Consider the following 25217-nt stretch of genomic DNA (forward strand, 5'->3'; position numbering starts at 1 on the left):
TCTACAAGCATGCAAGGAAGTGGAGTCTGGTTTTGTTGATGATATATAAAAAGTGCAAGATAATTAGTGCTTCTAAATTTACAGAGCTTTAATGTGCATCAAGACACATCTGCTAATGCAGTAATGGCTGAAACAAAAATATGCACAATGTACGTTGTTTGCTCCAAAAGGTCAATGACATAGCAAGAACTTAATGTGTTGTTAAACGAGTGCAGCATTTGGCAGCATTAACACGTCTACAAAATGGAAATAAATTCCTTGAAGTACCACACAGAGGTCCGTGGCCTCCTCCCAATTCATGCGATGGTACTAAGTGTTGGTGAATTTACAAGTGACTCCAGTTTCCAATTAGCTTGTAGATACGTTGTATTGCAAATGATGAGGGTAAAGAAACCAATCTAACAGGATCAGGAGCGGCGGCTGCGAGAATGTAACCAGAAGCTCTATCATAATCATCCCTCGCTTCTATACTTAGTACCCTCTCTCCAACCCTGCATCAACTCTCTGCCAGGAGATATTTAGGGTGGATGATGGTAGGATGTTCACGAGGTTGGGATGAGTGCTTTTTATGTGGATCACACACAACACACACATAAACACAACTCTATCCAACATAACAAGTCTTGCATGACCTCTCTCTTCTTTTAGTCAAACTCGTACACATTTGTTAGCTCCATCTACAGTTGTTATGTTCCTGTGGTTCAGCATTCAATCCTCTTGCATTTATGATTCTGATCGGTCTTGAGTTTCTATTACATTTGTTACTTTTGGTGGCGACAGTCAGAAATCTTGCTGACTTACATCTTTATTTATCAAGTGATGACTTCAGATCAGGTGGTCGTAATAAACTCCCAGCTTGTTGCCGCCTCCTGCCCTCTATATTCTTTACTAAAGGTAAAGGGCAGCAAGCTTTTAGCGGGCAGGCAGTTTACTCCCCCACAGCCCCCGAATGTTTGGCTGTCCTTTCCCCTCCCTTTGAGAGATCTGGTAGAATGCCTGTACCCATCTTGTTGAAAACAGATGTATGTGGGATGTATCACAGAGTGGCTTGTGGGCTGTCTACTGAGTGGTGGAGAAATGGTCGACCCTCCCCATTGCACTTTACACATTAGATCTCTGCAAAAGCAATGGACCACATTCTAACAGACGGGGCTGACACACTTTCGACAACTGTTCAGGATCAAGAGGACCAAGCTCTTTCTTTATTGATCACTGTTTTTTCTTAAAAAAGCGAGGTCTTCCATACCCTTTTCTTTTCCTTTATAGCAATGAATTACTTCCTGATGCTCAGCAACAGACACGGCGATGGTGTTCTATCACAGTACCAAAGCTTGCGTACGGAAGGTCGGATGTGCGATGTTGTTTTGGAGGCGGAGGGTGTGGAGTTCCCTGCTCATCGTACGTTGCTAGCCTGTTCCAGCGATTACTTCTGGTCCTTGTTCAAAGACTACACTCTGGAATCTGGAGCCCACATTATCAGTCTGCCAGCCTTGTCTTCCGTGGGCCTGGAGCAGATACTTGACTTCATCTACACATCAGGCATCTCCCTGTCACCTTCTACTTTGGAGGTCACACTGCAAGCTGTGACGTATCTGCAGGTCAACCATGCTATGGATCTTTGCACGGAGTACATCTCAGAAAGCATTGCTCTTGACAACTGCTGCTTTTTTGCTAACATAGCAGCTCGCTATGGCCTTTGTGATGCATTTACTGCCAGCAACTGTTTTATTGCCTGTAACATGTGCAGAATACTTGTAGGTGGGCAATACAAAGCTGAGCTACTGGAGTTAAACCTCGAGTCTCTGCAAGATGTGCTTGCAGCTGAGGAGATGCCAGGAGTGAAGGAAATTGACCTTCTACAGTTGGCGCTGGACTGGCTGGAGTGGAACCCGCTTTCTGCCCTGCAAAGTAATGCACTGCTAAGTCGCATCCGATTTGCTTTGGTTCCACCTGAAGAGCTGTCTCAACTTAGTACGTTTAAACCTGCTCTACGCACTCCCTTCATTCACAGCCTAGTGCAGAAAGCACTTCACTACCACCGTCAAGGTCCCCTCCAACCTCTTATTCAAAGTGTCCAAACCAGCCTAAGAGTCCCAAAAAGCAAAGTCCTGCTGGTGGGTGGAGGGCCAGAAGCAGACAGACCCCAGAATCAGATCCTGACCTATGAACCACGCAGACGGAAATTCTGCACCCTCTCTTCTAGACTGCCAAATAAGCTCCAACACCAAGGGGTATGCATGGTCGGGAACTTTCTGTTCGTGCTAGGTGGTGAAGTGGTGCAAATGGATGAGGAAAACGAGAAGACTGCTGTGATGGCCGTCACTGACCAGGTATGGCGCTTTGACCCACGGTTTGATAAATGGGAGGAAATGGAACCGCTTTTACAGAAGAGGGCACAGTTTGCTTGTTGTGTGGTGGATGGTGTTATTTTTGCCATGGGTGGGCGAGGACAGAAGAGTGAGCCTGCTTTATCATCTGTGGAAAGATACAATATGAATGCAGGGTGTTGGCGAAGTGGAGTGTCCCTGCCACATCAGGTCCACGGGCAAGCATGTGCCACCATCGGAGCGGGAATCTACATCTCCGGAGGCATCCATGGCAACAGCCCAGACAGCAGTAAAGAAATGATGTTTCTGGATACCTTTGAGGGTGATGTTTGGCAAAGACGTGCAGAAATGTCCATTGCCAGATTTGGGCACCAAATGGCAACAGTAAGGGGGAAAATATATGCCTTTTTGGGAATGTTTGAGCCATTCTGTGACATTGAACGCTACAATCCTAAAGAGGACCAGTGGACTCGTCTACAGCCCCTACTGAATGACCGCTTCTGCTACGGCTTGATAGCAACAGGGGGAAGACATGTGCTTATGTTTGGGGGAAGGAAATGGCAGGAGGGACAAGAGGTGTGCACCACAAATGTGCTGCAGTATGACACAGAATATGACGCTTGGAAGGAAGTGTGTAAACTACCAGGGCCCTTGTGTGGGACTCAGTGTGCCCTTATGGCCATTCAAGACCCTCCGGAGATCTAAAAGTCCCTCGCACAATCATTCTACCTACACAGAGACAAAGACAAGGCGTTCATTCCTTCAGGACCAGAGTAAGTTGAAGGGCATGGGTTAACTTTGTATCAGACCACTCTGAATTGTCAAGTGGCATGGACGAAAATGGATGTTTACTAACCCAAATACAGAGGACTTTGGTGGGGTGAAAAGCTATTAAGTCTTTAATAGCAAGTATTTAATAGCTCCTGAAAATGACTCGCAATGAATAGGGTAAAGAAGCCATGACATTGACAGATGACTTGTCATAAAAACATTGGTCCTGATAAATGGCATCGATTTGGCACGAACACTGGAACAAAGGACGGAGCTAAAGATTGAACTTTGTACATTTGCACTGCACTATGGTAAAATAGGAAACAGTAGGAAAAGACATTGGAACACATAGACGAATCTCCTGAAGCACAGTTTGGACAAGTTTTGAATATTTGGCACCATGTGAAGATCAAAGGTGACACTCAAAACGTTGTATGTCAGAAGGACAGCTGCGAAGAATGCTGTAGACAGACTGTGGATAGTAGAAAAAAAGAAATGAAACGTAAGGAGGGTACATTCACAGACGCTTACTCTAAGCCAAATACTCTAAAGGATACATGGAAAAGGGATAGTGCACATAAATATAACAATTCTGTCACTATAAAAAAGATATGCAGGTAATTTTTTGTCTTCTGTGGAACATAAAAGATGTTAATCAGAAGCTTTTCGAAGATATTCTTTTTTATACAATGAAAGTGGATGGGGACCAAGGGCTGTCTAGTTTTGTAACTAACAAAAAACAAATGAAAGCATTTACATTTGACTTACCTTACAAGTAATGCAAATGACATTTACTTTATCATCTCATGCATCAAAAATCAACCATATTTAAAGGGGTCATATGGCGTGAATACGTGTTTTTCTGTGTCTTTGTTGTGTTGCCCATAAGTTGCCCATGCATGTATTGCACGTAAAACTGCAAAAAAATTTGTTTCGAAACAAAAGATGCATTCTATCACCCAGACCTGCCTGAAAGAGAGGCCGGGCAAAGAGGAGATACAAACATGCACGGTATGTGGAAAATACAGTAGTTTTTTAACTTAAATCGTGTATACACACTGCATACATAATATTCGTTTTAGCCGTGTCATTTGACCCCTTTAATGTCAAGGGTAGCATCATGATAAATTAAGGAAAGGAACAATTCAAATTTGACAACATTAACAACTTGCCTAAGAATCTTGTTTATCAGCCGTCTCCACATTCAATTTCATTTTATAGCAGCTTGGAGATTTTGAAACACATAACACATTTTGTGTTCCACTGAGGAAACAGTGAATCAGATATTCAAGATGCTGGTGTGACTTTTTTTGGAAACAAGCAAATTCTTTCAGTTTCAACAATAAATAAATTGATCTCAATCTTAAAATCAACAAAAAAATTGCAAAATAGCAGCAAAGAAGGAAATGCATGAATAAAGATTGTTCAAAATATCTCTGAGCATGTTAGCCTTCATTGGAAAGAACATTTGGACAAATTCTGCATTACAACACACGGTACATAAATAAGTAAATAACGAGAAATAAAAAAGGGCAGTGAACACAAGGGCAGAAAAGGCAAATAAGGACATTTGGGTTTGGCTTGTTTGAGTAGTGCGATATTTCACCCAAAAATGAAAATTTGCTTGACTCACCCCCAGCCTCTAAAAGATCTAACAAGATGAGCAGAGGCACGGTTGGTTACAAAAACACAAAATTAATACCCAGAGGAAGAGTACAATAGGAAAAAAATGTTTGGGATTTGTAAACCAAGTATTATTCAGGTGCTTGGTCAGCTGAGTCTTAAACTTGACCAGTTGACAAGAGTCAAAACAAATAATGGACTGGGAGCAGACTGGGAGATATTTGGGACCACCAAACCAGTTTAGGTTGGTTTGAACCATATATTTCCAGGGTTGATAGAAAGAGAGAGAAAGAGTAGAAGAAATCAATAGACAGTTGGACAGAATGGACAGGTGAAAACCCAACGTTTAATCTTAATCCTCCATTAATTATGTAAGATGGGTCCATTACCCTTGCTGAACTGCCTGGAAACTTGCAAGCTTAGAAAAAAAGGAAATGGCTTTCTGGGAAATTGAAAGGAGGCTACATTTTGAATAGGTTGATGGAGAACGGTTCCCTATATATTGCCTGACAGGCATGTTAACATGAAGTTCACACTAAATAATAATAACACAATTTCTAAAAATAGCCCAGGGAAAAATGTACACGCCCGATTCTTAATACGGTATGATGTTACCTAAACAATCATTGACAGTTTTTATGTTTAGTCATAGTTGTTTAAGGGTTTCTTGTTTGTCATGAGTCATAAGACTGTCAGCTGATCTATTACAATAGATAGAAACATTCAGTGCTGCCCACAAAGTCAACGCCAATAAAAACTGTCATTGATTGTTTAGGTAACATCATACAGTATTGAGAACCAGGGGTGTGTAAACTTTTGCCCTGGGATGTTTTGAGAAATTCTGTTATAATTCTTTAGTGTGAACTTCATGTTAAGATTTCTTTAGTGAAATAACTGGCTAAGGACTAAATTAAAATTGAACCTTTATTTTCAAAAATCCTCTTATTCTTCCAAATGTTTCAGCTTTACCAGATTCTACTTTTGAAACTTTTGAGCACAACTGTAAATAGGTACCTCTTCTCCAGGACTTTTAAACATGACTTTCAATCCTGCCCACAAAAATGCTCTGTATTCTATAAGGCAATGGTAAGGACACATTTCTCCGACGAGAGAATCATTCACTGTAAGCGCAAGTATTCTGCACAGAAAAGCAATAAACAGTGATTTCAAGGTTACATCCATAAAAGTTTATTGACTTGATATAACCACATTGAAATCCAGAGAAAGCAATAACTCTGCTTAAATAACGTAATAAATAAAGTAAAGTTTACCAGGTTGTATGCTTAACACAACACATAGGAACTGCACTGCCCAAATGACATGCCCTATTCATAATAAAGACAGGCAGCAGCACAGATACAGATCAACTAGATTGTCTATGACAATTTGGTGTTAAAAATGGGTTACTAAAGAAACGTAACATGATTAGGAGGAATAACGTTGATATATTAGTAAAGTAAAATACTAATACACATCCGATCTATTACTGTAGCTGTATCCACTGGTTATCATTTACACTGTCTCTCCTCTGAAGGCTAATGGACACATTAGCAGTCAGTCAATCAAAATCAAGCAAATATTATCTTAGATTACATACAGAATAAAATGTGCTCTACAGTATGTCGCTAGAGAGAGTCATACCTGAAATATCAATATACACTATAAAATACACAACTTATCATACAATAAACTCTCTTCTGAACATTCAGTGCTTTCTTAATCTCACATAACAAGTGTTGGTGTATTCCAAGAGCCTGAGAACTTGGTCTGCACAGCATTTTCTAACATTCGACATCTTCGAATTTGAAAACAAAACTAAAAACTTAAAGCAAAAATATGAACGTTATATCTACAAGCCATGCAGCAAGAGAAGTGCTCTGCCAGTTTAAAAAGACAGATGACCTCCAGAACACTACATTTAATATCAGGAGTTGAGTTTTTGCTTCAAACGCATGTTGGAGTGCGATCAGGGCATCGGCTTTGCTCGGCTGAGCCGTGTGTCGAGTCCCTGTGCTGTGATGTTTCTTGATAACCTCGGTTGTCATAAAAGCTCACCGTTAGCTTGAAACAGATGTCCCTAAAGCAGAACTGTTGAGCGACTGCATAGCAGCTTGCAGGCTGTGCGATACTAAAACATAATACTGTCCATTTCGTTTTCTTAAACTGTTGAAATTAGTCCACGATCCAATCAAAGAGTTGTCTCCGATTAAAGGTTTCAAATGCACAAAGAACAGACACACAAGCTTGATTTATCCAATGTCGTACCCAATGGTTGCAATCTTTTGCTTGGAGCACCACTTTGTTTTTTTTAAAAGAGGCATATCATTTTACCCCAATATCAGGAAATGGGATAGAAAAACGTTCTCAGTCTGCCTCAAGTAATGCTGCTTCTGAATAATAATAATAATGCCTGTGCAATTTTCTCGTTAAAAGCCCGCACACTTCACTGAATGCTAATCCATTATCTACAGCATTTGCAGCATGTTGTCAACTACCACATTAGACTTGTTCCTCATTTCGTAATAACTACAAAATATTGCATTAACACTAATTTACTTTAAATGGAAGTCTGAGGCAAGGCACTGCATTATTTAAAACCACAAAATATACACGGTTTCTTAAGTGATGTTAATATGTGACTAGAGTAATCAAATCGCTTTCTTAATTTACATCCAACTCCCGTCATAATTGCGTGAAGCTGGTAATTCAAGGAACTTTGTATGATTCACGCAAGAATACCAGAAAGGAGTCGTTCACAGAAAGAAAACTAATATGCCCACGCAAATTGCTCATAACACATAAACCGAAGTTAATCCACGTAGTAGTCCCGCGGTTAAAGAATGATTTAACATTGTAGTTTAAATAAATAACAGACGTTTTAGTAAAGATGAATTAATGTGAGGTACAAAACTGCAATTCGTAATTTTCCCTCGCTATCGCCACTTCTGTTTAAAACACAAAATTGCAGTTTACTTGTCCTTATATTTACTGTACGTGAGTTGAAGTGAGTGATGTTTTATACATTATTATAACAATTTGACGTTTCTTATTTTTTTGTAAATTTAACATGGATTATGTATGTGCTTTACTAATAACTTTGGATTGTCGCTTTTACAAAAAAACATTTCTGCATTTTAATGCTCTGTAAAGCCTACAGATTCCCAATGTAGGGAAATGTATTATTGTAAACAAAACCTTTCTTAAGGTAGAATACTAAATCATGTTCAGTGGTACCCAACAACATTCCACATATGCTGTCTATAAAGCTGAATTTGTTTAAAGGAACATGCCTTTACAAGCTTATTTCGAATTACATCCTTAAATTAAGTGCTTGTCGAAACACTCCGCAGGTTAGATGAGGTAAACACATGTGTGTTTCATGACCATGCACACACGCAAACCTTCCACGCAAATGTACAAGTGCTATAAGTCGGGGCCAGCCGATGTGTAACAGCAGTTCATAGATATATAGTAATATAATACAGTGAAGTATATAGTACGCTCAAGAGGCATGTAAACATGTTACATGATGAGTATGTGTGTCCCCTATGATATTTGCTTAGTCAGGAAAACAGAAAACCACTAATACAGCTGCACAACAGAGCGAGAGTCAGTTTGTTTCAGGGTTGAAACGTTTCCTTTGGGCGTTTGGTTGACATGTCCCATTTCTCAGCATAAGTGCTCAGTTTGCTGGTTCTATATTGGCGTCCTGTCTAGGGGTTGGCCAGGTTTGTTCTTGGTGTGACCGCATTTCTGTTCAAGTCGTGGAGAGATCGGGTAACCATGGCAACCCCGTGCGCAGCGGTGCTGTACTCCCAAGCATGCGGAAAGTGATTCTGGCCTCTGAAAGTGCTTTGTCTGTACATCTATTTGTGCCTGTGTAAACACTGTTTCTCAAGTGCTGTAGAAGCGTATGCGGTCGAGGTGTGTACTTTCGAGCAAATGTGATTCGTGAATAAGTGTTTGAGTACCTCAGTTAAAAACAGTGCGCTGTGGGGGAAGGACATTAGAAAGTCCTGTTGTCCTAAAGTCATTACGCCAGCAAACATCTTCAAAGCTAAGAGACATGGACTGAACGCCACAAAACTTCTTTTTCATATCAAATCTACTTTTACTCACATTAAGTCTACCAACACTGATTCACGCCCCAGTTTTGCTCGAACACTCTGGCTAAGGTCCGTGGAAGCAAGATCGTGTTTCAATGTGAAAACTTCTTCGAAAAATGTGACGATATTGTGGAAAGTCTTGACAAGGACAACGTCAAGTCCAGATATGCAAAGTGTGCATTTGTGTATGTCAAACGTGAGTTTCGATGTAGGAGTGTGTGTGTGAGAGGGAGGGTGTGCGGGGGGCGGGTTCGGGGGTGACGGCAGGGCTGGGCTCGGAGGCGGGGCTTGGCTGCCGGTCCCGCTGCTTCTCTCCTGAAAACAGCTCCGTGTAAACTTTCTTCCATTCCTGGAACTCTGAGGACGTGAGCTTAGGATTGGCCAGCAGCTTGTCAATCATTGCTACCTCGCCCTCCCTGTCCTATGGAAGTGAAGAAAGAGAGCAATGGAGGGTGGGGATTACAGATACAGTCTCTTTCACACAGAGGTTAGGATGGCATAAGCACGCCACAGGCTGTTAGCTCAGACGTGAAGCGATGTAGACTCAAATAGATGAGTAGAGCGGCGCACACACACACACACACACACACACACACACACACACACACACACACAGCATGCTCAGATTTGACTGGAGTCCTCTGGCACTGTGGGCCTCATGCCCCCAATTAACCTTCATTCGAGTCTTGAGTAATAAAGGATGTTTACAATACCCACAATGCAACAGGAGTCTATGCCCCAACAGAACAAGCACAGAGTAGCAACATAGACCCAAGGTCACAGCACAGGCGCAGACCGACTGACTCGACAGACTGACCCAATGGCACCAGGCAGAGCCTAACCAGACAAAAAAAGCAGGGTTCTCAGCAACAGAGCCAGGAAGTTTAGCCATACCCTCTGCCCACGCCAGGCTGAGAACTCCGTCTAACATGAATGGGATTCTGGGATAGCAGCGGGCTTGAAGACATGAAAAAGGTTTCAGTTTGCTTTTGCGTCACTGCGCGTTTACGAAAACAAACAGTTCTGCTTTCTTCAGAATCCCACAGACATCAGACAGATGGAGTGGGGGGCAGACAGACGAGACAAATGCGAGACACAGGCACACACGGTGCAGTGGGACCCATGCGGCACAGAGGTCAGATACCTTTAGCGTGCTCTGCAGGATGCGCAGATGATGCAGTTTGTCATTTAGCTGCGGATCTTTGCAACGCCGGATGAAAAGATGTTTGTACTCCAGACGGGTAGAAAGGCGATGCTCACCAATGGGAGACAGACTGGCACGCTCCAGTGCCCGATACAAATCGCCAAGCGATTCCGCCTGCCCGTGGCTCTCCCGCTCCCCGCCTGTTGGGGTCGCCACAGAAAGCCAAAGTTAAAGAGGGGGGTACCACAAACAGACCACATTATTGTGAGGGATTACACATACAAAAAAGGTCACACTTTATTTTAAGGTCCGATTCTTAGTATTAATAAACCATTAACACTTGACTTTAACACATGACTTTTGCCTAATTAAACTACTAATTTGTTGCTTATCAATAGTAAGTAGGGTACTTGGTAGGATTAGGGAGGTAGAATATGGTCATTTTGAATATGTGCTTTATAAGTAATAATAAACAGCCAATATGCTAAAAATTGGCATCAATAAGAAACTAGTTAATAGTGAGTGCTTCCTTTTACTAAAGTGGCACTTTAAATGTTTCGGCCTGTCTAAGTTTGTTTCATGAGTCTGGCTTTTTTAAAGGTCATTGAAGAAGTGATGAGATCTGAATGAGAAGTGTCGTTTCTTAGCCTGACACACATAAATGTTTAATTAAGTCTCAGATCTATGTTAATATGAGAATGTTTTCTCTCCGTCTTAGTTTGTGAGTCATTGTCTAAATCAGTGGTTTTCTAATGGCGGTACGCGTACCCCCAGAGGCCCCTTTAGAAACTGACATATAGCAATAAATAATGAAGATCAATAAATTATGATAATAGTATTTATATATGAAATTAGGACTACACAAAGATGCATAAAAATAAATTAATACATTTAGATATAATAAAGGTTTGACTCTATCACTGTATTTTAAAGTAAAATGTTGTTGTCTGCTCAAGGGGTACTCGGCTTGAAAAAATCCTAAAATGGGGAACTTAAGCCAAAAAAGTTTGAGAACCACTGGTCTAAAGCAACTGGAGCTTATATATTATTATATTTTAATGATATACCCACACAAACACACATTTATTCACACTTAGATAAATACAGTATACACGTCCCTCAAATATAAACGCTTTGCCATTACTTAGTATGTTTTTCTTTTTTAATATACGAAAATAAATTAGCTGATATTTATTTGATTGTGGTGTGTGTTTGGCCATTATTTTGGCCATGAGAGGGCAGCATTCCCACACAACACTCAACAGCATCGGCTGCAGATACCTGTAGAGTGGACTAAATGTTGCATTTAGCAAGGGAATGAAGTCTTCATAAATATTGAATAATGAGGTCAAAACAGACGCTAGATGGAAATCAGTTCAGTACAAAAAAGACATTAAATCATTATCCATGCAGACACCATCCATTTACGCACTAAGGGCTCCAAGGACAGCCTGTCTGGAACAGGTGATTTATTATGCGTATGTCTTTATATCATTTTTTGGGGGGGGGGTGATTTGACACTTTTTATTGATAGTGACATTCTGATTGGTGACAGGAAATTACAGGGAGAAAATGGGCTTGGGGAAATGAAACCAATCCAAACGCTACTGTGAAAAGTAGTTGCCTATAAGGGCCAGCATGCAACACGACTGAACTTGACCCGGAGCACCACTTGTAAAGCCACTTATTCTGAAACTTCTGTATTTCTAACTAGTACTGCTCTTTGCCTTACTTACTTATAACTGTGGGTGTCTTACGCTTGGCAGGCTTATTCTTACATGCACAGTTTGAAATACATTAACAATGGGACAAACTACCATGAAGTTACCGGAGCTAACAAAAGCTTTCTGGACGCCTTTTTAGCTCTGTTAAATGGTACGGTCCTTTCTAGAACGCTCTTAAAGTGCAGGGAAACTCGTCTATTCAGTAACGCTCCTTTATCTACGGTTGCCGGGAAACATGCGTTTGAGAGTCATGATCAATAGGCCGTGGCTTGTTTTCTCTTCGGTATGTGTTATAGCTCGCATGTGGATGACTAACAGATGCCCCCAACTCCTCCAGAGAGAGATAGAGGCCGAACCATAAAGAAGACAATGATCAGAGAGATACTCATTAAAAGCGACTGGGATTATATATAGACCGCTTGGTCTGAGACGACGACAGGAAATAAAGGAGAGTATTGGAAGAGCCCGACAGACGCGGGCAGTGGGAGAAGGGGCTGATGGAAAATGAGAAGGGCAGATTGACAGTGTGATAGTAGACAGGGGGAATATAGACGTGTGATAAGGGGAGATGGTGGTGAGCCGTGAGGCGATAAACAGTGGGGCTGTGATGAACGGTAATATGATAAGGAGGCTGGTAAGCCAGCGCCAAATGGACGACTTCCTGTGGGGTTTGTGGAGAGGAGCATTTCTAGATGGACACCGAGGTGAACAGCAAGTGTGACAGAATGAATAGCCTATATAGATAAATGACCGTACAGCGTTTACTGCTCATTCATTGGTAACTAGCCATGAGTGGGAGTGAGTTACAGTGATTTTGCCATATGGACGAGGTAAAGCACCAACAGCAATAATGCCTGTAAACCAAAAGTTCTTGGCCACCATTGACTGCCAGAGTAGGAAGAATTATAACGGTCAAAAGTGCCCCAAAACTGTTTGCTTTCCTAGATTCCTTTAATCTTTAATCAACAGAACATAGAAATTCGTAAAGCAATTTTTACTACTATGGTAGTCAATGGTGGCCAAGAACTGTTTAGTTAGAAGCACTCTTCCGGATATCTTTCTCTGTGTTCATCAAAGAAATGTATACAGATTCGGAACAACTTTACAGAATTTTCTTTTTTGTGAGAACGGTTCCTTTAAAACCTTTAAAGCAGCCGTAACACACGCCGTTTCTGCTAATCTCATATTAATCTTGAGTACCTATAGAGTAGTATTGCATACTTCATATCTTCGAAGAGTATTTCGTTTTCATCACATTTATAAAAGACAGATACAGCTGTACGATTATTTCCGAAAGCATACGGCGCATGAGGGGGGGAGGGGTAGGCTGAACTAAAGCACGTGTGCACCAATTGGCAACAAAACACACCAGTTTCACTCACCACATGTGTTTCAAACGATCTCCAAATCCAGCGTTATATCCAAAGTTTATATAACATTCATCACCCAAATGCAGTGAACAAACAAACACCTGAACTTCGTGAACACATGCTCTCTCTCTCTCTCTCCCGCACACAAGTGAAAGTGAGGTCTGCGTGTGCTCCTTCTCCTGCTCTCCTTCGGCCGTTCCGCGTGCTTTTCCGAAAAGAATTGTCCAATAAGGGACTAAGAAAAGTTGTTACTAAACAGTTGTATATGTTCGAAAAAACTGGGGGAGTGTAACGAGCACAGAAATACTACGTAATACGCCCAACTGGTTTTTTGACAAGTTGACCATGTTAAGCATGAGAAGCCAGCCAGTTTAACATTGTGAAGAAGTCGGAATGGATGAAACACCGTTGCACGGCCGCATTAACAAAAAATGAATGCCGAGAAATTGGTTTATAAATAGACCCTGTCCTTGTAAATCAAAACCCAGGTAAAGTGGGTCAGGAGCTTGTGACAGAACCCGGCCAATGCTGCGCAGGTTTAGCGCATGCAGCTATTTCTGGAAAAAGATGCCTGCGTCCGTGTGTGTGTGTGCATGTAAAAAAAGACGAGTGGACAGCCCTCAGCAGGGAACCACACAGCACAGCTAAAAAAATACTGCAACAGTCTCTTGTTTATGCTGTCTGCTGCAAGAACACACATTTAATATTGGAATAACATAACAAGGAAAAAGAAAACCATTCGTAGGCTAACAAAACACAGGAAGTGTTTCTGCGGAGCTCAAATCCCCGCGCGTGTCTTTCTGTGAGGACTCTGCTCTTAACAATGTAATATCGAGGCACTCAAAAAAATTCACACGGGCATTAAAATAACTCTGCTGTGTCTACTGTTTTATAATGAGGGATGTTATTAAAATCTAATGGAACGTGGTTGAGAGGTTTTAGTAGACTGATTCGAGACGATCTAGTCGGAAGAACCGATTATATTCCGGCCCTGCTGCACACATTGCAAAATAATAAACAAGGGTTACACTGTATTTTCATAAACCTTTCATCACTTGTTTGTAATTTCATCGTTTTTACATTATTGGAATTATACCAACAGGAGCCGTATATGCTTATTTGACCAGCATTCTACCGGTTCAGTAGATCTATAAAGCCTAGCAGTGAAAACATAATTGTTCGATATAATAATAATATTAATTTATGTTTAGAAATGTGCGTCGGACCCACCATTGTTGATGCAGTGACTACGGCTGAGCTCCCTGCGGTTGGGGTCCCGCTGGTCTGCTATGCTAGAGGATGGTGTTAGGAGGGCATGCAGTCCACTATCTCGTGGCAGGGTGAAGCTGCGGGGTTTCCCGATCACGGCGGCAGGATCTCGGAGCCTTTCCCCCTCAACCATGGGGAAGGGGCCGTAATGTTCCTGCATCAGCGTGCGCTGGGCAGGCAGGGTGGACTGCCGACGATATTCCGGAGACAAACCTGCCCCTGGTTCACAGAAGACAGCATCCTCCAGGGGAAGAGTCTGCAGGTAGTGGAGGCCGGAACTGGTCAAGGGGGTCTCTATCAGGTCCTGCCATGAGCGGCGCTGGCTGGCAGACTTGCGAGCGGGAGAACCCCCTCCGCTGCTGCTGCCACCTTGCGGTTCAGAGCGGTATTCCTCGTGCGAGGATCGAGACTGTGAGGTTTCTGTGGACGAAAGGCGACCGTGCTTTGGTTCCAGGTAGGGACTGGCACAGCTCATCTGGTTCTTGAGAGAGAAACAAACACAGACAGCAAAGAAGTTGAACGTTAGAATCTGTCAAAGCGTTTACAAGATATCATAGATTGAAAACTTTCTACATTCCACCTTCAGGCAGATGAAAGTGTGCTAATGATCAGAGTGTAGATCGGGTCTCTGAATACCCTCTATACTTTAAGACAGGCGGATGAATAATGAGCAAGAGAGAGATCTGGTTTCTGCGGAAAGTGCCGAAAATAGAAAAATGGAGGGACGGGACAGAGGAGTTGAGGGAAAACATGGAACTATGCGGAACAGTTAGCGTGAAACTGGGCTCTGAATATGGGCCACCTGCTGTTTTGCTTTTACAAAACTGGCAATGTTTAAAAAGAACAGTTTTGACATCATATTGCGTATGTTAGTTTTATTGCAAGAGAGAAGGAGTGCGAGAAACCCAGAAAGGAGAGAGAAACTTCTTCCCTCCACCTTGTAATAGGTTTTCTCTTTGTTATCTTGTGGAAACACAAGCAGACAACTCTGGAGGTCCTACGCTTAACAATGCCAAAGTCCCCAATTCACTTTTTTTCTGTGAACAATGTGTGTTTGTGTGTGCATGTTAAGTGTTATGTGTAAGAGGGGAGACCGTTGGAAAATTCTTGTGTCTTTGTTTGCTCTTAAATAATGGCTTTGCTGATGTGTGTGGCCCCTGTCTGACCGACCACCAAAGTACACACACTCTTACACACGGACCTTCTAGATCCCACAGCTACATAAGAAAAAACTACTTTCATCCGCCAGGCCGGCAATTACCCACAATCCAAGCCTGATGTTCACATGTTCCTCACTGTCAACTTGTGAAGTCGAAATTTCCAACTTGTTATTGCAACTTGATAATCGAATTCTAGGTTGTAAGCTTGCGCAGAAATCTACAACTTCCAACAACATTAAAGAATATCTGTAAGGGATTTTCGAAGCATAAAGGCAGTACAACAATATTAAAATAAACGTATTATAATTCACATTTCTTCTAATCATCTCAAATGATGGCTGTTAAGTGATTAAAATTGTAATTTAATTGATTTAGCTAATGATGAAATTAATCACATTTGACGAGAAAACCCTTATGTGATCAATCCAAAGATATTTCAGGAAAGATTTGGAATATTAAATATGGAAAGAGTCAGAGAGATGAGGTGAAGGATTCAACCTCGCAGCATCTACACTCAGCATCATTACACAAAGGTGGTCCGACTCATGCATACACACAGATTCACAGTCGCTTATTTACTGCTAAGGGAAGCTGTGAGGGACGGCACAAGAAAACAGCTCTTTTACCAATGTTGAATGTCAAGCATTAGGAAGTCGTGCTATTGTGTGGGATTACACAATGAGATGGAGCCATGCATGATCATGTGTGCTGGAGTGGTAGTTCGTATGCTGACTCACTGAGGGTGGTCGTGGGTACGTGTCATAAGGGGGTGGCGGGCTGTCCTGCTTGGGCGTAGAGGGCGTTTCATTGTCTTCATGTTCACTTTCACTCCAGTAGTCTGCTGAGAGAGAGAGAGAGAGAGAGAGATAGATAGCAAAGAAAGAGAGAACGGTCATTAGCTTGTTGTGAAACATTTCCATAATGTACACAATAATTCAATTAAAGCTCCACAGATCATGTGCGGCACAAAGATACAGGTCCTACTTTGCACACACACACTATGAGTATTTCAAGAAACCGTGTAACAATTAGTGAAAATTTGTTCTGTTTTCAAATAATCACACCGAGATGCTGGCCCAAACCTCAATTAATAACTTTCATCGATAATTTAAACACAACAAGGATCAAATCGCATGCTTTCCAGGCCTCACCTGCCTCCAAGCCACATGAGCTTTGGATTTGCCAGAGAAAGGGAAGACCACTGAAGCTCCGCATTACGGCATTTACAAAACATAAACACTGAACTCTACTTCTTTTCTGCTCAACTAGTCGACTGGTAAAAACCCATACGAGCACAAACACGCGCAGGCAGACAGTGTAAATAGAAGTGATAGAGGGGGTCCAGACAGTGAGAGATGAAGAGATTATCTAGCCGGTCGGGGAGCAATATGTAAGTGTGTGCGTGTCAGCGTCTGAATAAAACCGCAGCTATCTCTGTCACACAATCTCTTTCCCCATCTCTCCCCTGGGCTCTTAATTTGTCTCTGTGGGTGTGTGAGCGGTAATGATGCTTGTCTATGTCTGCTGATATTTGTGCGTTCTCATTCTCTGTTTGTTTGTATAAGTTTAGAATCAGTACAGAGCTGATGTTCTGGAAAGGTCATACAAATGAGAAAGAGGTTGAGTGGGAGGAGAGAGTTTGAAAAAGGTGTTAAACATCCAAGATTTGAACTGATGAGAATTGTTAGCAGCTTGATCTTTCCACCTCCGAAGACCCGGATAATTCAGAGTCATTCTCTTTGTAGCCCCTTCTGCATTCATTTCCCATTTATGTGAACATCAAGGATATCTTAAAACTCCTCAACAAGAATTTGGAAAGCAAGTTTGAGCCTCTTTTAGAAACTTAGAAAATCTCACTTAAAATCTCGAATATCTCAATTGTTTCCTCCTAAAGAGCAACGAGATTGATAGATCAAATGTAGACTTTTGCTTCAAATCCTGAGAATTCTGACATCATCTCACATGTGACAATATGGCATCTATGAACATTTGTTTCCACCTGTTGCTCCACCCTTCTTACCTTGTTCCTGACGGATCCGCTCTCTCTCTGCAAAGCCAGCGGCTGCCATGTTGAGTCGACTCAACCATCTGTTCATATCGTCCACGCCATCGGCGGCAAAGTAGAAGCTCTTGATTTTAGGATGGCATGCTTTAAACGCGCTAGGGAGGAAGCACAGATACGTTAAGAATTCTTCACAAGTCGTTCTGCACGCGAATGCTTACATCGAACCTATACACAATCAAGTGTTTATCACTCACTACTTCTTGCGACATTCACTAGCTCTGTCCATTTTGAACTCCGGAAGGCTAACAAACCCTTCAGCCTTCGCGTCCTACAAGTGAGAGAGAAAAAATGAGAATGTCAGAGCGTGTTAGCGCACTCCAGAAGCTACTATAATGTCATTACGCCCTCATTAGGAGCTACACCCCCTTATTCCCTCCTTCCTTATTCCCTTTCCCCATTTTCATTATTCTTTTCGGTATTAAATTGTAGTGGCCCCTGCTAAAGCCTGTTGACAGGAGGTTCGCATAAATAAATGAAAAGCATAAATTGTTGAGGCTCTCGGTAAACCCGCCCGTGTTTACAAAAGCCACACAGTAGATCATCAATTACGCTAGAGCTGGACTACGTTGCAGGAGTCTCAGCGGGCCAAGAGGAACCCCTCCTCCTTCCAACGTATCCCCAGAACAGCAGCCGTTTCCAGCGACCGAGTCGTGATAAAAAGAGAGGACACGGAGGGTAATTAATCAAAAGCGAGGGAGAGCGAGCGAGAGTAAACGAGAGCAGGAGAAAAGGGGAGCGTTTGTTTGGCGAACTTCCTTATCTTCATTACAGCCAAGCTGTGTTTTGTTGGGGTAGATGAGCATTAATCTTGTTCCACACAAGAGGGTAAAGCCTGCACCAATTAAAGTCTCATCCCTAGATCAATACGCTTTCTGGTGCATTGGTGGATAAGAGAAACAACAGAGATAACTGTATCGGCCAACTACACACACTTGTGCGCTCACCTCCTCGTTCATGTACCAGTATAAGCAGGCGTCCTTCAAAACAAACCAGTACTTCTTCCATTTCTGCGAGAAGTAGCTCTTTGCATCCTTCTTTTTCCACAGCCAGCCTTCACAGTCTCCACGACCCAGGTCTTTACAGGAGATCCGTCTCTTGCTGATGGAAGACAGTTTACCTGCTAGATGCCAAAAAAAAGAGAACATTGTGTATTTATGAATGTTATTAGATTAAGTATTGATTATAATGATTATATTGTTTTTCTGCTTTAATATTGTACACGTCTAGATACTTGAGAGAGAGAGAGCTATTGGAGCTGGAACTGGAGAGCGAGCAAGAGAACGTTTTACTCTTTAACTCAATGTTGAATAAACTTTCAGTTAATCCGCGGGTCACATGCGTTCCGAACTGGAAAGCTCGATCCGTACGGATCACAGATCATCTGGCGATCCGTTTCACCGCGATACCGCAACGATTGTAGAGTTGTTTGTCCGTTTAGGGCTGCTGTACACAACATGGCGGCGAATTCAATGTATGTAGGGCCGCTCTGTATGTAGATATAAACAGCTCATTCTAAGGTATTACAAGCATAATGGTTCTTTAAGTAAGTTCTTTATACACCTCTGAAGAAATAGTTTTGTATGTTATATTGCATTTCCGTCAATAGATGCTTCTGAAAATGCCATATTGTTCCTTTAACAGTATGAAGACCTTATTATAAAACATTAGACTAAGAAAAATAAGTGATCACCTTTGCTCTTTTTCTTGGTCTTGGACAACAGAGAGGATCCCTGGAATGTCTATAAAGTAGAAGACACAAAACAGCAGAATTCAAACTTTACATGAATAGCAAAGGCAGCTTCAATTAAGACATAACCACTGAATAGCCCAATAAACATTACAGCTACATTCACTGTGTACGAGGCAGTCTATGTTTTTTTGAGTCTTGCTGAAGGGTATACAGGGATAGTAAATGGTTCGCATCTCACTCTATGTGAGGATTAAACAAGCAACCTTTTGATTACCAGCCCTGAGGCTCATCCACTACACCACCACCGTTCAACAGCCCCTGCGCTGTCGTATCTGGCAAAAGCACAGGTTTTAGAGCCAAAAGCATTTCTTCAGTAATTACATACTTAAAGTAACGCTTCCTGACCGGCATCTATTTAACCAATTAAAGTAACCAACTTTTAAGCTAATAACCTGCTGTTAAGCACGCCACATCTGCCCTTAAATCAGAGTCAGTTTGTACATCTTAAGGAAACCCGGCAGAGGTTTGTGCAGTTACTGGTATGTTGATACAGTCTGAAATAGGTCCGGATGCCTGAACAAACTGAGGACATCACCTCGGTTACAGCTCGGACAACCATCAAGCTTTCTATAGCTTTAAACAGATAGAGCAGGTCATAAATCCCAAAGAACACACATGGTTATAAAACGAAAACCTTGTTGGAAAAAGCATCTTCCAAACAGAAAGGGAAATGAGGGCAGAGCGAAACATGTCATCGGTCAACATGTCCGATTCTCCCGAGAGGAATCGCATGAAGGAAATGTGTAAGCACAACGATCTCTGAGCATCAATCCATCACATGACAAATTAATATCAGAGGTGACATCCGCAGGAGCGAAGGAACAAAAAACAGCCCGAGAGCAGGAAGCCAGGAAGGGACACAGTGAGCAAATAAATTAGCATCCTCCGTCTGTGTGTTTATTAAGCAGTGTTTCCTGGATGAGCATGCCTAGACCGAGCACATATTTATGATCCGAGCCCCGTGGCAATTCTCTTCCGTGCAGAAGCTTCCAGCATGCTTGGGCATTAATTTAAAGGTAAACTTGTGTTCTCGTGTATGCATTAGCAACAGTATCACTGCCACGACCGAAGATACACATAAAATCACGCTAGGTGATTGAATGACCTGAGCCTGAGGGCGCAACTTACTCCGCAACCCAAGAGGATGACTAGCATTGATTAACGAAATATGTCCATAAAGATTCTCCGTAATTCAGTTTGCGGCTGTTATTTATTCATTCAGGAGTGTCTGGGTTAAATTTCTCCACTTGCTACTTGCTCAAGTGGCCTCATTGATTGTTTGGTAGAATGGAGCTTTCCCCAGCATTTCACCTCATCACGCAGTGTCAATAAGACTTACTCCCAAAGCATTGTGGGAATCACCCTCCTCAGGGTGTGAATCACAGTTGCTGTATAAATTGGAGTGAGCTGATAAAAACACTTAAGACACATTGATACTTCCCCAAGGGTTACACACCTAGAAATGAATGAAACAATATGAACAGAATGAGAAGATGTGGAGGTTAGACTGTTCTCACACTTCATCTCTAGTAAAAAATTCTCAGGGTGGGTTTATCTTCGACAGTCAATTTACTGTGAATGTAGGCACAAGCCTTGATGTCCTGGATACCAAAAAGCTACATCTCTACCATGCTATAAAGGAAAAAAGAGTTCATTTATAAGGGACACGTCACCCCGATATGAAAATTCTGTCAAAAAATACAATGGTAGTCGAAAGTGCCCCAGAACAGTTTGCTGTCCTACATTCTTCAAAATGATAACAAAAAAAAGGAAAAGTATTTTTCCAACTATGGGAGTCAATGGGGGGGCAAAATCTATCTGGTTATAAGCATTCTTTCAAATATGTTTCTCTCTGTTCATCCGAACAAATAGATTTATGCAGATTTGGAACAACTCGAAGGTGAGTAAATGATGACAGAATTTTCATTTTTGGGTGAAGTATCCATTAAAAGGGGTCATATTACACGGCTAAAACAAATATTATGGTTTGTTTTCGATGTATTACAATGTATCTACACGATTTAAGGTTAAAAAAACGCTGTATTTTTCACATACATGCATGTTTGTATCTCCTCTTTGCCCCGCCTCTATGAAACGTGCAGATTTTTACAAAGCTTGTTGCTCTGAAGAGCAAGGTGTGAAATGATTTGCCAGTTTACCAGTGCATAGTGATTGGTCGAATACTGCAAGCATGTGATGGAAATGTAACGCCTCTTACTTATTTGGAACATCAGGGGTCCAAAGCAATTGCACTGACAGGTAACCCCACCATATTTGCATTTACATTTGGGTGGTCTTAGTCAAATCATACTACAAACTGACGTAGTTTTGTGGGTTTCAAGCAGGTCTGGGTGAGCATTTTCTTTTAAATAGAAAGCATTGTTTTCGACACTTGCATTTTTGCAATGTTACGTGTCTAATACATGCATGAGCTACTTCTAACACACCAAAGACACAGAAAAACATGTATTCGCGCCATTTAACCCCATAATAAATGTAGTCTCTAACACACATTAGTACGCTCACGTAGGACCTCAGTAAATAGATTCATATGGGCAACGTTTCTAGAAGTAATGTTGAGTTTCAAAAGTTGGGGGTAAATGCTGGGGAAAGTCAGTTAATCTACAATGTATGTAGCCACATGAATGGCAAACAAAAAAGTAAAGTAGACACAGCAACATAAATTCTACAAGACATCAACATGAGATGTGCATCAAGAGACTGAGCACAAACAAAATTCAAAATTCATTTCTAAAACATTCTCCTGAGAGAAAGAATGTCTTTAAAAAGACTGCAAACTTTGTGACCTAAGTAAATACAATACACGTGGCATGGACATGGTTGTGCACTTCTATACTGTCTGCATCTTAAGTTTTCTCTGCACAGCTGCGTCTTAGTAAGTTTACTAGAAAGACCCAAGAAATCTTGCAACCTAGAATATACATCAGCATCCTGTGTGGCATCCAGCATCCAAAACATATACATTCATGAAGTTGCAGATGGTTTTATCTGTTTCATCAAGACGTGTGTTGCTTGGAAACCAGACCCATCATTTTGCATAAAAGCCGCACACGCTTTAAAACGTCATCTCAAAACGGCAACTACGGGTGTCTCGCTCGAGGTCAAAGTCCTAAAAGAAGTGAATTGCTTCTCTCAACTCCTGTTTACAAGTCACGTGCCCTTTGGAGGAAAAACAGGCCGAGACTTGCCATCAGGCTACAGCTCAATGTCACATGGCAACACAGGCACTCAGTTCACATGACAAATGGTACGAACATCTTCTGCCGAGACATATCGGCCGCATCAGCGAATGACATATGCCCGCATATGTTCCTGCATTCATTATCCAAGTGATCTAAACCATCACACACTGCAACAACCTTTGACATTTTCAAATCTGCTCTCTAAAGGTGTGAGCTGATGGGTCTCAACTTATCTCCTGTCCTGTCTTATCTCATCTCAACTCCAAGCTTCTTATTTAGCAAATTTTTCCCCGTCTTGCCTTGATTCCTAAATTCTAAATTACTATAGTTTTCCTGCTTCACCTCATCAGATATCTTCTCATTTGTAATATTTTTCCATGTCTCTTCTCATCTCAATTACATTTATGCATTTGGCAGACGCTTCTATCAAAAGAGACTTACATTGCATTCTATTATACATTTGTTTCTGACTATGTGCAATCCCCTGGGATCGAACCCATGACCTTGGCATTGCTATTGCTCTAACCGCTGAGCCACAGGAACGCTCTGATATAAAAATTTGCTACCTTTCTTTCCTGCTCCATCTCGTCTCCTATCTTCTCATTTACTAAAACATTTTCTATCTTCTCATGTACTGTTCTATCATCTCAATGCAGTTTTTCTCTTCTACAGAGAGGACAAAAGCTAGAGTGCTTACAACCGCATTGTGGTTCTGGTTGTGGTCCAGTAGCCCAGTGATAGAGAGTTCTCGAGTACAGTCGTACACCTCGCTTTACCCTTATCAGAGTCATCACACAAACACAACACCCTGGTGAAGGTGTCTATAAACAGAAGCTGCATGTAAGATACACTGTAAAAATCACACTTATGCAAGACTCTCGCACCCCAGCTGGGAACTGGGAGTTTTATTTCACACATCTATATAAGGATCTATATTTAGACCACAGTCTGGAAAGAAAACCTATCCAAAACAATCCCTTCTCGCCTGCTGGGTATGCAGAGTTGAGCCATATATTCATGTATGAAGTACATGCAGCTGTATTAGTTTATATTATAACTCAGCCAATCATATCGCTACATGTTCCGTGACACCATCGTCAGCTATCATCCATGCATACTGTAACACACCACAGAAAGTGAACAACTATTCATTTTAAACACACATTTCAATATTTCGTTTTTGTGTGTAATTTAAAGGAGTAGTTCCACAGTAACTACTATGGAAAGTCAATGGGTTTCTTTGATAAAACTCGCACACACTAACTGAAGGCAGAGGACAAACATACTCATCATATACAGACAACGGTTGTCCAGAGTCATTGATAGAGAGAGTCACGTCTTCTATGTTGACTCCAATGGAACAGCTTTTTCACAGTTTCCATAGTTCCTGTAAATTCGACTAAACAGACCAACTGAGGTAAACTTCAAACCCATTTAAAGACGAAAGCCATTTAATGAATAAAAAAATGAAAGAAACGAAGCATTAAAAGAGAAAACAAAACTTCCTGCAACTATCTGAAGGCTCGATGAATCATTGACGCTCCAGGTTTTGGACTTCCGTTGGCAGAACTCTCTCTATCAATGGCTCTGGGATGTCAAACACTACCTGTACAAGGTACCATGTTGATACTAAAAAGTTACAATCATATCTTCCCGGTAATTGACAGGCAGCACCAAACACAATACCACATCATTTGAGTGATACGTAAGCAGCGAGAACTTTGTCGAAACACCGGCTACTCACGTGGTAAAGAGATGTAGAGTCTGGGTTAGGCGTGTTCATAGATTCCTGACGAAGTACCTCCATCTGGAGGGTGGGAAGAAGAGTGTAGTGTGAGGGGCTTCCACTCTTTTCGCTCTTTTTCTTGGTGCGTTTTCCAGTGTCTCTCTTCATGCTCCGTACTGCCAGATCGACGGCCTTCTCTTCACCAACGTACCGCAACAGAGAGTTTTCTGAGGGAGGAAAGATTTTAAAAGATACTTAATATTAACCAGCCACTTATAACAGTATAGGGATCCTATTAGTTTAAATGTCTAGTTCATTGGTCATTTTTAAGGCAATAACAACTCGGCGACAAAATCAAGCTGGATTTTATTAGCGTCGGCAGGGTGATTCATTCAGCAGGGAGTCAAGTTGCCGCTAAGAAACGCGTCTTGGCGCACCGACTCAAATTGGGTTTATGACTGAAAATTGGCTGTAAAGCAGTTAGTGGGACAATGGTCCTAAATGCTCTGATTATTAACGGCAAGGTTACACCATTCATTATACAAAAGATGTTTCTACAGTTTCACCATGGTAATCAGCCTTTAACTATACATGGCCTTTTCCTTTCCCTTCCCTATCATAAAAACCACCAGCTAGGTCGAGTAATTGCCATTAGTTGTGGCATTGGAAGGAAATCAAATTTATATTCATGCAGAGACATTTCTTTCCAAACAGTATTGAAATGGTTCCCCACTGAGCAACTGTGGACTGTGTCAAATCACCAAACAACCTGGCATTAGTATTCCATCAATCAAGCCCTCCTGTAAAACCCAAAACCTCAATTGGCCAATCACATTGATTCATCAATTCACAAAGAGGTCTATCATTAGCGCTATTTAAGCCCGTGCACTCTTCCCAAATCGGTCGAAACCAATCAAACTCTATAGGCTTATTCTTGCCTAATGGGCATAACGAGCCAATTGGTCACAGCCATATTAGC

The 25217-nt window shown here is 41.7% G+C and overlaps 2 protein-coding genes across 18 annotated transcripts in view; one reads left to right on the forward strand and one right to left on the reverse strand.

The window, feature by feature from the left end:
* Positions 1-844: 844 nt before the first annotated feature.
* On the forward strand, positions 845-4518 carry LOC130412961 (kelch-like protein 34). The gene has a single exon (XM_056737778.1). It carries the CDS (start codon positions 1269-1271, stop codon positions 3030-3032), a length of 1764 nt encoding a protein of 587 aa, XP_056593756.1. The 5' UTR covers positions 845-1268; the 3' UTR covers positions 3033-4518.
* A 1395-nt stretch (positions 4519-5913) lies between these two features.
* cnksr2a (connector enhancer of kinase suppressor of Ras 2a) overlaps positions 5914-25217 on the reverse strand; it is a 56285-nt gene continuing 36981 nt past the window's right edge. For 7 of the 17 annotated variants that reach the window (XM_056738488.1, XM_056738484.1, XM_056738483.1 and 4 more), the window contains 9 exons: positions 24257-24465; positions 19250-19298; positions 18504-18679; positions 17754-17827; positions 17515-17654; positions 16232-16335; positions 14296-14815; positions 9972-10171; positions 5914-9248 (listed from right to left, as the gene is read on the reverse strand). In XM_056738488.1, coding sequence (XP_056594466.1) covers positions 9018-9248; positions 9972-10171; positions 14296-14815; positions 16232-16335; positions 17515-17654; positions 17754-17827; positions 18504-18679; positions 19250-19298; positions 24257-24465 — 1703 coding nt within the window. In that variant the 3' untranslated portion in view covers positions 5914-9017. Of the gene's footprint in view, positions 9249-9436; positions 9665-9720; positions 9785-9971; positions 10172-14295; positions 14816-16231; positions 16336-17514; positions 17655-17753; positions 17828-18503; positions 18680-19249; positions 19299-24256; positions 24466-25217 lie in introns of those variants that run through there. The other 10 variants (XM_056738491.1, XM_056738485.1, XM_056738482.1 and 7 more) reach the window with 5 other exon arrangements.

Source organism: Triplophysa dalaica, chromosome 23 (genome assembly GCF_015846415.1).
Source record: "Triplophysa dalaica isolate WHDGS20190420 chromosome 23, ASM1584641v1, whole genome shotgun sequence".
NCBI classification, from domain to species: Eukaryota; Metazoa; Chordata; class Actinopteri; order Cypriniformes; family Nemacheilidae; genus Triplophysa; species Triplophysa dalaica.

Excerpts from the sequence above, each read along its gene's own strand:
- LOC130412961 (XM_056737778.1), top strand. The coding sequence starts at position 1,269 with ATGAATTACTTCCTGATGCTCAGCAACAGACACGGCGATGGTGTTCTA.